Below are 12062 nucleotides of genomic sequence, written 5' to 3' on the forward strand. Positions count from 1 at the left end.
GCCCACTTGTTCAATGTGATCGCTGGAAGGAAGCTTCCACAGTTAGTCAAAGATAGCATCTTTTTTTTCAGTACGTGTCAATCTGTGTGTGCCTCTGCTTTTCTATGGGTCTAGGAGTTAAATATATTGTGTGTGCTTCTGTAGAAGTAGTGATAACATCTTCCATCAGTAAAAGGTGAATTACTGTCAGGTTAAAGTAGCATTTAAATATAGCAACTGATGCAGCGCTATTCAGGATACAAAAGCTTGTATTGTGTGGTTTTCTTTTGTCTTTTCCATTCATCACATGTAGTACTATTTGTAAAAAAAATGTAAATGTTTTAATTGAAGTTAGGAATCCTGTAAGAAACAAGCTTAGGAAATGATTTCTGACTTATATTAGGATATTTTAGGGACGGTTATTTAAAAGGATTTAGCTCCATAGCCGAACCCAAACTATCCGGATGCAGTCAAAGCAGATTTTTTTTTTTCTAATTCAACAAGGACCCCTTCACAGGATACGAAGATTTTTCATTGTATTATTTGTTGGGGTTTATTGGTTTAAATGGCTAAGTAGATCTAACTGTGTGAATGATCATGGTAAAAATTATAGGATTCCCCCCTTTTTTTTTTTTACTAAGGAATACGTTTTGTCAGATCCTTAAACTGATAACGTATGCAGGTATTGCAGTTTTGATAAAACATTTTACAAAAGTATTCATACCGCTTGTTTTTTTTTCTGTTTTCTTACATTTTGTTACATTACAGCCACAAACTTCAATGTGAGACCAACTGCTATGATCCACAGATGTTTGGGTTTTGGTTTTTGTTTGGATTTTGATCATTTCCTTGTTGTTTATTATGGTCTTAAGGTCTAGCCTTATTCAGGGTTTTGCCATATAAGTTAATTCCTTTGTGTTTAGTTTCTTAGTTTATTCTTGTTTTGTTTTCTGTACAGTTGGATTTATTTCTCTTAGATCACTCTTTTCTCTTTGGTTTGGTAGTTTCTTTGTGTCTTAATTTAGCTTCATCTATGTTAATTAGTCTCCCTCAATCAGTCTCCCTGCTTTCCTTCTGCCCCAGCTGCTCTGCATTATCCTCTGATAAACACACCTGCAGTCTGTCATTCTCCAATTTTCACTCAATATTTAAGCTCACTGGATGGTTTTGCTCATTGCGAGATTCGTCCTTTACCATTTCTTTGCCTCGTTACCCTGCCTCTTTCTCTGCCCGTGCTCCTTGTCCCGTTCTCTTGATGTTGCCAAGTTTCTGTATGCATTTTGGTCCAGCTCCTAACCCACACAACATAGAGTATAATTCTGAAGTGGAATAAAGGATACATTTTCTGTCACATAAAATCCCAATAAAATACATTGTAGTTTGTAGCTGAAAGGTGGCAAAATTTAAAAATGTGCTGTGAATACTTTGCAAAGCACTGTATAATTAATTATGAATAAACGTGAGCTTGTATCTGTTGTTACTGTACTCATCTGTCTGTCCATCACAACTCATAAAACTCTGAACAGAGCCTTTCTTCACAGTATGTAGCTCCTGTAGCCGTCCTAGATGATAAAGCAGTTATGGCTTACAAGCAAAGCCTCCCTCTGAAGCTCATTTTCAACACCAGCATATGGTAATAAACAAAAGCCTCAGGCATGTCCTATTGGCTGCTGGCCTGGCCGACATCATTTCTCTCCCTTGTTGCCAGCAGCCCACATGCTGGTCTTTTGCATGTTGCCTGTGATCACTTTGATGATTTGGAGGCTTGACCTTTGCAGACCCACATAGCCGTACACAATAATACTCGATCTCTTCAACAATTAGTTTTACTCACAGACTTGAAAAGGTACTCTACAAATCAGCAAGATTGAACAGTCCTAATTAATTTACATTGTTGTCAGAATGTACCACCTTCTTCATACTGCCACGTCTTTATAAGGGTTAATTAAGCTTGCGAAGTTAATATTAACCTGCGGTTTTCCCCTGAAGATGTGAATATGAAACTTCTTACTTTGAGAAATGTATTGTGAACTTTTTTTTTTTTATCCAGGGAGAGCAGGCAAAGGTATGCAGCAAATAGTCCAGGGCCAGGACTCGAACCCTGCGTTGAGGGCTAATAGCCTTAAAATGTTTTTAAAATATTCTTTTTAAATATTAAGTTAGAATTTTAAAAAAATGCACTTTTTACTGAACTATTGAAAATGCTTTAAATGTCTTTCAGTGGTGTAACTTAGATGTTTTCTTTTTTCTGTTTCAAAGGAAAATGACACATAGAAGCAAAACGGCTTAAAATATGAAGAAAAAAAAACTACCAGTTTCTGAAAAAATCTAAATCTAAAACCAGGGGGGTAAAGTGAGGAGGTTAGCTGGCGTAGCAGAAGGTAGCAAGGTGTTCCATTCAAGGACACATTATTGGTTTATTAACAAAGAGACGGGTGGGAAACCGAGGCTTTTAAGGGTCTGTAGGGATATCATAGAAAACTCTGATGTTATTTATAGCTGCATGTTCCAAACCCTGAAGCACAGATATAGTACAGTAAAGTGCACTTTATAAAGTCAAAGGCGATTTAAAGGTGCTAAAAACTTGCAGAATATGCTGGCGAGGAAATTATTATAATAATTCTAGTGTTTTAACATCTAAATGGCCAGACTGATAATAATTATATTCATAACTTGGGGTGAAATTATTTATATATTAGTTTTCTAACAAGTGAAACAGCTGCATTCCTGAAGGAATGAGCTGGGAAGTAAATAGTAGACCAGACAAACTCTATTCCAGACAGTTAACCTGTCTGCAGCCGTCCCCATAGAGCTCTTACAACTGATTTTACTGCAGGATGGATAACATTTTTAAAGGGCCTACGTTTTTTTTCCACACAAAAGTTCCAGAAAAGCAGCTAGATGTACAACGAATATAAAAACCTCTACAAACTCCTGTTCCAATGTGAGGTTTTTGTAACATAAAGAAAGACAGCAAGATGAATAATTTAATATTTTTTTCATTTATTTAATGTGACATATATCCTGTACAATTCAACAAAAACAAACAAACAAAACAAATCAATTAGAGAAAAAGTACAAAAAAAAAATAACCTGGTTGCACAAGTGAGCTAATCATTTAATTGATACTTTGTTAAATTGTTTCCAAAATTTATTTTTACCGACATCAATTATATAAAATCTGATTAACTCTAAATAAAGTTCAGCTCTTGACATTCGGTCATTTGCATCCTTTAGTTAAAGTCATAGTTTGGTGAAAGGTTACAAAGGATCAAAAAGATCATATAGTACAAAGGCATCACTCAGGCACAGTAAAGACTGTTACCAATAATTAGGGAAATACGGAGTGGCACAACAAAAACCGGACAGTTTATCATAATTTATAAAAAACTCAAGATTGTAACTAGCCAGGGAGACTACCAGAAGCCTGATAGACGCTCCCAACTAACCAGTACCTTCTGGTTAGATAGCAAAGTCATTCGTTTTTCCAGTTACCTAACCCAAACTACAGCTTTTGCAAGGTGTTGGCAAGTTAATAATAATGTAAACATCAAGGAAGCATGATTTTGACTGTGGAAATTAGTTTTTTTTGTTGTTGTTTTCTTTTTAAAGGAAACCATATATGTAAAACAAAATCCAGAGTAGTGTTGCCAGGGCCTTAAGTGGGCCGGTTAGCAGATGTGATCAACCCAAAACCCCATCTCAACAAAAGCAGCTAATATCCAAGAACTGTAAGGGGTTATTTTTAAGATGGCTTAGATACATAGTTATAATAACATTTATTTTCATGGCGAATGCTAGCATATTATTTGTATACAACAGAATTTATTCAATTTTGTTTAACAGCAATTATACTGTTTAGTCTATCTGTGTATGGTATAATCATGTGGTTTTGCCACTTTTGCCACACATGTTCAGAGAAGCATCTGGCGTATTAGCTGGCTGATACACCACTTAAATGGTGTGGATGGAAAACCAATTCAAAGCACTGCCGGCATATGTGGGTGTGCTGAAGGTGTTGACATGGTGCTCTAACTCTAGGAGAGGTAGTTTTAAACCTAATACCAGGGTTTCCACACTGTATTTTTGTTTTCTTTGGCTTGCTAATTGTTTTGCATCGAGGTTTTAAACTGTGCCCAAGGTTCTTCTCCTGGGTTTTGTCTAGATGTCGAATAACCCTAACCCTAAAATACAATATATATATATATATAAATAAATAATTTTGAAATGGAATGGTTTTAGGAACCCTGTTATGCAGATAGGAAACAATTTTTGCATTTCGACATTTGATCATGTTACAATTACAAAATTCAATTCAGTTTATGGGGAAAATGTGACCAACACAAAGTAGAAAGAATAAACATGGTGCAAGTGCAGTCTCCTCTTGTATTCAGCTTCCTATACACTAATTGGTTTTAGAGGTCCCCTATGTAACTAAACCCTTAAGTACAATTTAATCCCAAATAAATGTAATATATTTTGTGAAGGCTGAGAGCAATTTTCAAATCTATCGATCATTTTCCTTTCACTTCAAAATACTCACCAAAAATGCTTCATTTATGACATAAATTCAGCGTGAGATCTGAGTAATTACTTTTTTCTGTTCTCTCCAGTTGATTTTTATCATTTTAGATGCATAAAGCTGAATGAATTGTGTTACTAAAACTAAGATCCTGCAATGGAGTAAGACAAACTGCATGGATTTAAAAGCTTTATTCATAGCGGTGTGGTATTTTTCCTATTTTACATGTGTTCTTTAATACCTCCCAGAAAGCACAGTCATCAGATCAGTTTGTCAGGTGATCCAGCTTTGCTTCGTCTAACATCACATCCGAAGCTGTGCATCTGATGTTATCCTGCCAGTTAATGTGTATTACTTTCATTATCAAATCTGAAAAGGTCAGAATCAGATTTGAGACTGATATTTATTCTACATATCCATTCAAACCTTTTCTTTGTGTCACCAGGGAACAGCAGCTGGGATTATTGGCTCTCCATCATTTTATAGGTCATATTTCATGTTTATATTTTCTCAGAGGAGGGATTTTCCTTGGTTCACTCCTTTTTTTGTATACTTGGAAGGGAGGATGTGCTCAGTCTGTATATGTTGGAGATCTCTGATGGTGCTGACAGGGCAGTAATACAAGGTGTGGTTCCTGGAAGACTACTAACTGGTGCAGTTTTAATATTTTATTTCAAGTCATATTAACATATTTCCTACTTTTTTCCATTTCTTATTCTAACTGGGTTCTACCTTCTGTAATTCTGTGACATTGTCCAAAAATATTTTTTTGGATCATCCAAAAGTATTTTTAAAATTAAACTTTATGAAGTGCAAAGCTGTGACGCCACCCTCTATTTGTAAAACCATCCTGCACAGATTTGTATTGGAAAGAGGATTTTGAAATACTAACTGTTGGTTTATGCATGTGTATGATGCATGGATTTAAGAAATCCTATTTGCATTTGCATTTTAATTAGTGCTGCGCATCATCTCCACATGGCCCATGCAGTCCATTCATGCCTATCTGACATACATTTTGATGCATCTTCTCTTGTGCATGGACATGTTTTCACCTGACTCCTCTTTCTGTCACAGCTGAGGGTTTCTCTAAATAAACACCCCTTCTATGAAAATTAAGGTTGCTTGAGATGCATCATAAATAGCTGCTTTGTGAATGGCTGAAACAGTGTTCTCTGGCAAGCTCTTCCGCATAGCAACAGCCCCGTCCCTCTCTCTTCTTCTTCTCCCCTCTTTTCTCTGGAATCTCCCTTTGCACCCCCCCACCCCCCTTCAAAAGATACAGACAGACCTCTGTGTGGCTCACCTACCCACAATGCACTTGGTGCTGCCACTGGCTTCAGATAAGGAGGCTTTCTGTTTGGAGGGGAGGTCTCCTTTTCCCTTCCTCACCTCTCCTTTCTGCTGTAAGCTCCAGCTCAGCTCAGTTACCCCCCCTTGCCCACTGCTCCTCCCTACACCCCTCCGCTTCACTGCTGCGGCAGCATCTGGATGTAGTTGCCATGGTAACAGCAGCAGGCCAGACCCCACCCCCTTGCCTCTCTCTGCACACACACGCGCTCTTCATACGCAGACACAGCGCCTCATCCTCCCCTACTCCCCTCTTTACTTCTTTAAGTCCCAAACCCCCCCACCAGCATCACCGCCGACTGGCTGTGTTTCCTTCAAGCTTGACCTGGATTCAATATGCGCTGCCGCGTCTGTCAAAGTGATGATGGTGGTGATGCAGAAGCACGGCCAGTTGAATGATCTACTTTTAGTGACAAAGGAATTAAACCACCCCACACACGAAAAACTTTAAATGACCCTTTTTTTTAAATCTGTTTTTCTCTTTTGCACATTTCAGCGATTTTTTTTGAACCACTCTCATTCCTTTGTCTTTTTCCCTGTTTCTCCTCTCCTCCATTCCTCCCTCAGCCATCACCCACTTCATCGTAAAAACCATGTGCTTCTAACAAGGAGGCAAAGGTTTGAAACAAAATTCAGCTGTATCCTCCCTCCTCCATCACTCTGCTAGCCCCCCTCCCTCCTTCCCGATCCTCCCCCTTCCAGCTGACTGTTTGAACAAAGATATAAGCTTCATGAAGGCAGATATTGCTTCATTATTTTTTTCCCCTGTTGTGTCACATTGACGTATGTACCTCTTTAGGGCATGGTATTTAATGTGTATTTCTGTTTTCTTGGCTACCTCAGAGACTGGCAGCCTGGCGGTGATGTCCACACAGAGATTTATAGGCCCACACTTTGCCTAATATGAGTCACAGCTGTCATTCATTCAAATGTTTCCTGTTGACAGAACAGAGGGAGAGATAGCAGCATGGTGTATGGGGATCAATACTGTTGGACTCTCATGCACAAGTTTGTGTGTATGATTTGTAGTTTGGCCAAAACAGTTTCAATCCTAAAATTGGCCCATTAATGTTTTGATAATCCCTGTATGTTTTGTTTTGCCCGGGTGCTTTTAGGCTGATTTGTATTTTATTTTTTCTTCTGTAATTTGTCTGTGCACAGAAAGATCTGCAAGCTTTTTATGGAAGCTAACAGGATTTCAGAAATAGAGTGAAAAATAATTTAGTGCATGCAGAACACAAACAGGAAGGGCGCAGCTCAACCAACCTCAGAAACAAACAATGGATAAATATTTGTGGATTTTCACTTTGAAAAAACAAAAATGACAAACAGGGTTATAGATTAAAAGAAAAAACATACATGTAAAAGTTATACCATTTCTAAACTGAGTCAGAACTAATAATCTGCAATTTATTTTAAATGTATTTTTATTGCTTGAATTTTTCCACATTTTGTCAAATGATAACCCCAAACATCAGTTTATTTTATTAGGATTTTATGTTTTATGTTGGATGTATACATTTTTATTTGGTTCCAATAAATTAAGAATTTGTAGAACCACTTTTTGCACAATTACAGCTGCATGTCTTTTGGTTTATCTCTCTACCAGTTTTGCACACATAGAGTTTGATGTCTTTGCTCGTTCTTCTCTGTAAAATAGCATACATTCAGTCAGACTGGACGGTCATCAATGCTGACCATCTTCGCTGTACCTGTTGAAGCAAAAAATCCCCACAGCATCATTCTGTCAGCACCATATTTCACAGTGGGGATACTATGTTCAGGGTGATGTGCAGAGAAAGGTTTCTGCCACACTAGGGGTTTTACATGTAGGCAAAGAAGGTACATTTTGTTTGACCTGACCAACTTCTTTCATATTTGCTGAGTTCCCTAGACGGCTTGTGGTAAACCGCTTGATGCCTCATGGCTTTCTTTCAGCAATGGCCTAAATCCAGCCACTCTTCCCTACAAGCCAGATTTGTGAAGTGCATGACTTGTTATTGACAGACTCTCCCACCTGAGCAATGGAACTCCATGGCTCATCCAGAGTAACTATGGTCGTCTTGTCTGCTTCTCTGAGCAATGCGCTCGTTGCCTGGCCTGACTGTAGCTGGACATCTTTGTAAGTTAACAAAGAAGGTCCAAAACTTGGGATAGTTTATAACCAAATGCTTCTTTAAGCTTCCACACCACTTTATCCCTGACCTGTCTGCTGTTTTCATTGGTCTTCGTGATGCTCTTTGTTCACTGATGTACTCTAACAAACCCCTGAGGTCTTTGCAGAACATCTCTATTTATACTGAGATTAAAGTACACACATGCAGTGGACTATTTACTGACTTCTCAAGGCAATTGGTTGTGCTGGATTTTATTTAGGGTATTATTTCTTGTAAAAGGTTTGACCATCCACTGCTTTGTGGAAATAAATATGTTCATCCAACCCCAATAAAATGCACAGAAGTTTATGGCTGTGCTGTGACAAAATATGAAAAAGTCTAAAGGATGTTTAAACCGTACTTTTAGCAGAAGAAAAAAAGATGCAGAATCTTCAGAATCTATTAGACACTAAAATGATTATTCTTTTTCATGCAGCTGCATGGCTGAAGCACCTGTTGGTCACCAGGACATGCATCTTTCATGAGGAAGCCTGCGTCAAAGTGGTGGTATATTTCCCCAAAAAATTTAGACTGGGAGAGATATTTATTTTGAAAGATGATGTATGACTCAGTGGGAGGGAAAATAACAGCCCTAAGAGAGTGTGCCGTGATTGAATTAGTCTTTCTAATTTAATCTGTTCACAGCACTTGGACTCCATCATGGTTTATTCAGTGAGGTGAGCATACTAATTGGGCTCCTGTGTTCTCTCTCCCCTTCTTTTCTGTCACATTTTAACGTCATCCTATCAACTCTGAATCTCCATACTTCCCATTGCCTCCATTGTCCATTTTTGATCCTGCCTGTCCATATATCTCCAAACACAATCCTCATGTCATCGACCACAAAAAAAAAAACCTCTCTTCCATTCTTTGGACCTCCTCTCTATCTCCTTTGTTCCTGTAGTAGAACATGTGGACCAGCAGAGGGTGCTAAGAACAGGCTGCCTGGTGACGGGGGTTCACACTCCACCCATCCGACACAGCAAGCTGGCCACCCTGGGGCGAATCTTCAAGCCCTGGAAGTGGAGGAAAAAGAAAAATGAAAAACTCAAGCAGAGCTCCACAGGTACAGTGGAAGGTTTTAGAGCTGATGGAAAACTAAGATCTCCATCGTTCACACTAATGCTCATGTGACCATATTAGTCCTAATCCTTTCTAATAAATTAGTTTAGGGAAACCTAATGAAGGGATGTGGGTGAAGAGATGTGACAATTTAGGATTGAGCCATTTGAATTAATCTAGTCTGTGTCAATTTCAAATCATGCTTGTAAAGATCGCTGTGGATTAATACTCCAGTAAAGCCCCACGGATGTTCTGGGTGATGTAGTTTATGTGTAAGAAGGGCGAGAAATTGAAAGAATTTTAAACAAAGTATTGAAAATTATTTATTGAAATTAAAAGACATAATTTTCTTATAATGTCAACTGCTAATATGTGTAATATTTTAGAATCAAAATGCAACAATATCTTGAAATTCAAATGTTTGGTAGTTTAGCAAAATTAGAAAACAACAGGTGCCAGGTACACTGCCTTGTATTATTCCCCACACAGATTTCTTATGCTTATACCTTTTGTCATAACAACAAAAAAAAAAACATTATAATATCAGATAGATAAAGAAAGAAATATTATTGGAGTAAATACAAAAAGCTGTTTTGTATGATAATTTAATCTATTAATGGAAAATCTAATTTAAAGGGGCTTATGTAAAAAAAGTAATCATAAACTTCTGGTGCTTTCTTTGAACATCAGCTGCTGTCTGACTTGATTTTTCTCTTATTGTTGAAGTTAAGTAATGAGCTGCACGGTGTCGCAGTTGGTATCACTGTTGTTTTACAGCAAGAAGGTCCTGGGTTCGACTCCTGGCCAGTCTTTCTGCTTGGAGTTTGAATGTTCTCCTTGTGCATGCGTGGGTTCTCTCCGTGTCCTTTGACCTACTCCCACAGTTCAAAAACATGACTGTTAAGTTAATTGGTCTCTCTCAATTGCCCTTAAGTGTGAATGGGTGTGTGGATGGTTGTTAGTCCTGTGTGTCTCAGTGATGGACTGGCGATCTGTCCAGGGTGTAACCCGCCACTTGCCCATAGAGCGCTGGAGAAAAGCACCAGGTCCCCCACGACCCTGTACGGAAGAAGCGGGTATAGAAAATGGATGGAATCAATCAAACAAACAGTGATAGTGTATCATGAATAATAGAAACTGATGAATTGATGCACAATCCCCACATCCTTAATTCCTATTTTAAAAAAGAAATAAGAGGTTTTTGGTTCAAAGTTTTGTGAATTACCATTCAATTGCTTTCCATTCAAGAGTTGCATTATATTCGGTTGCACTGCTTTTAACTTTAAGTCCTGTGCATAATCCTCAATAGAACAACAACCTAAACTATTCCTTTAAGGGAAAATTGTATACTGTTTATTGTTAGTACTTCTACCTGATTACAATAACTGACTGTAATCCAGTGATTCTTCTCTTCTTGAACAGATGTAGCATTATCCAGCGGTCTCATGTGCCACGACCCCAGTTCTCCCATCCAAGGCTGCTGCTCAGATGGGACAGTCTTACTTGGTGGATTTGGGGGACCTTTGAATCCAAACCTCACAGTCAGCAGTGTGGAGTACCTTGGTCCTGAGGAGGACCGTCCCTCTTCGGGTATAATTCTTGTGTAATTTAGGCATTGTGACACAGAAAAGCAATAGTTGATGAGAAAAAGATTTGTGGAGTGTCTGTGTATTTTCAGTTAAACTTTGCAAGAGGAAGAAAATTCTGGACTGAATTGATTCAATTTGAATTAGTTATAAAGCACTTTGTTTTTACCAATAGAGGGCAGCAAAGACAACTAAATGCCATTCTCTCCCATGTACCTTAGACTATCCAGATAAGTATATTTGTACAATTGTTTGGTTTTTGATATAGGTAATTGGCTCACTGGCAGCCCAGGGCAACATGACATCTGTCAGTTACCAAACTAGTTTTCTATTGTTTTCTTTGAGGTTTTTTTTGCAATTCCAGTTTTTTGAAGTTGTTTTTCGATTTAAAGATTCCAATGCCGTGCTACATTAAGGAGCTATTTAAGTTTTCGAAAACTGATCTGCAATTTGATCATCTCAAATCAGGAATACTTAGATGGATGGAGGGAACTGCAACTGGTATACTGTGAATAGAGACTTGTAAAAGCTCACTTTGAGAATTTTGAAAACTTTATTCTATTTCTAAAAAATAGCATTTTCATTCGTTTTGTTCTTGCCGAACTTGCCAAGTTTCAATACATGTATGAACTGCCACTAATCATAAACATTCAGCTTATTCCTTGCAATTAACTTGTCTCAGCAAATTGTATTTTAGTTTATATTCTATTGTATGAATTGTAAGATCCTGTAAACTGACTCCAAATACATTTTTTTATGTAAATGTGCTTTAGTGGCTGCTCCATTTCAAGACTGCAACCGGTTGGAGGAAAATGTAGCACTATCTATAGAGAATGCAGAAGAGGAGGCGGGGGATCTACCTGAGGGGCTGCAGGACACAGGAGAGCACATAGAAGACAGATCGGAAGAGGAAATCATTCCAAGAACATCACCACCACAAGTACCTCCTAAACGTTTGCTGCAGCTGAGTTCTGGAGACGGTGAGTATATATAGTTCTAAAAAGATACTAGTAAAAGGGAACAAATGTGAAAAATATGTTAAACTCAAAGTATTCCTTTTTTATATTGATTCCTCTTCTTGTGTCCCTCCTTTGCTTTCAACATTGTGTCCTTTCCTCTTTCATTCTTCTGTTATGGTGTCCGTCCTTCCTTCCTTCCTTCCAGTTTCTGGTATTTCCAGGATGTTTAAGGTCTGCCTACTGTAGAATGATCTAACTTGAACTAAGAGTGAACTTTAATATTTATAATTCATTATGAAGGACCTAAAAGCTGGAAAGGTGGGTCTAGAAAAGTCTGTCATTTTTACATGAAGTGCAGGAATCCTGTAGAAATTAAGAGCCCAGAAAAAAAATTAAACAACACAAATATATTAAATTTTGAGGTCTCTGTAATAATGACAGAAGAGAG

At 38.0% G+C, this 12062-nt stretch overlaps 1 protein-coding gene across 3 annotated transcripts in view; it reads left to right on the forward strand.

The window, feature by feature from the left end:
* The window catches only part of phactr3a (phosphatase and actin regulator 3a), a 43676-nt gene that overhangs the window by 19309 nt on the left and 12305 nt on the right, over window positions 1–12062 (forward strand). The window contains exons 1-4 of one of the 3 annotated variants that reach the window (XM_047372764.1): window positions 8441–8514; window positions 8912–9073; window positions 10492–10659; window positions 11429–11635. In XM_047372764.1, coding sequence (XP_047228720.1) covers window positions 10515–10659; window positions 11429–11635 — 352 coding nt within the window. In that variant the 5' untranslated portion in view covers window positions 8441–8514; window positions 8912–9073; window positions 10492–10514. Of the gene's footprint in view, window positions 1–8440; window positions 8515–8911; window positions 9074–10491; window positions 10660–11428; window positions 11636–12062 lie in introns of those variants that run through there. The other 2 variants (XM_047372747.1, XM_047372756.1) reach the window with 2 other exon arrangements.

Source organism: Girardinichthys multiradiatus, chromosome 1 (assembly GCF_021462225.1).
Source record: "Girardinichthys multiradiatus isolate DD_20200921_A chromosome 1, DD_fGirMul_XY1, whole genome shotgun sequence".
In the NCBI taxonomy this organism is placed as follows: domain Eukaryota; kingdom Metazoa; phylum Chordata; class Actinopteri; order Cyprinodontiformes; family Goodeidae; genus Girardinichthys; species Girardinichthys multiradiatus.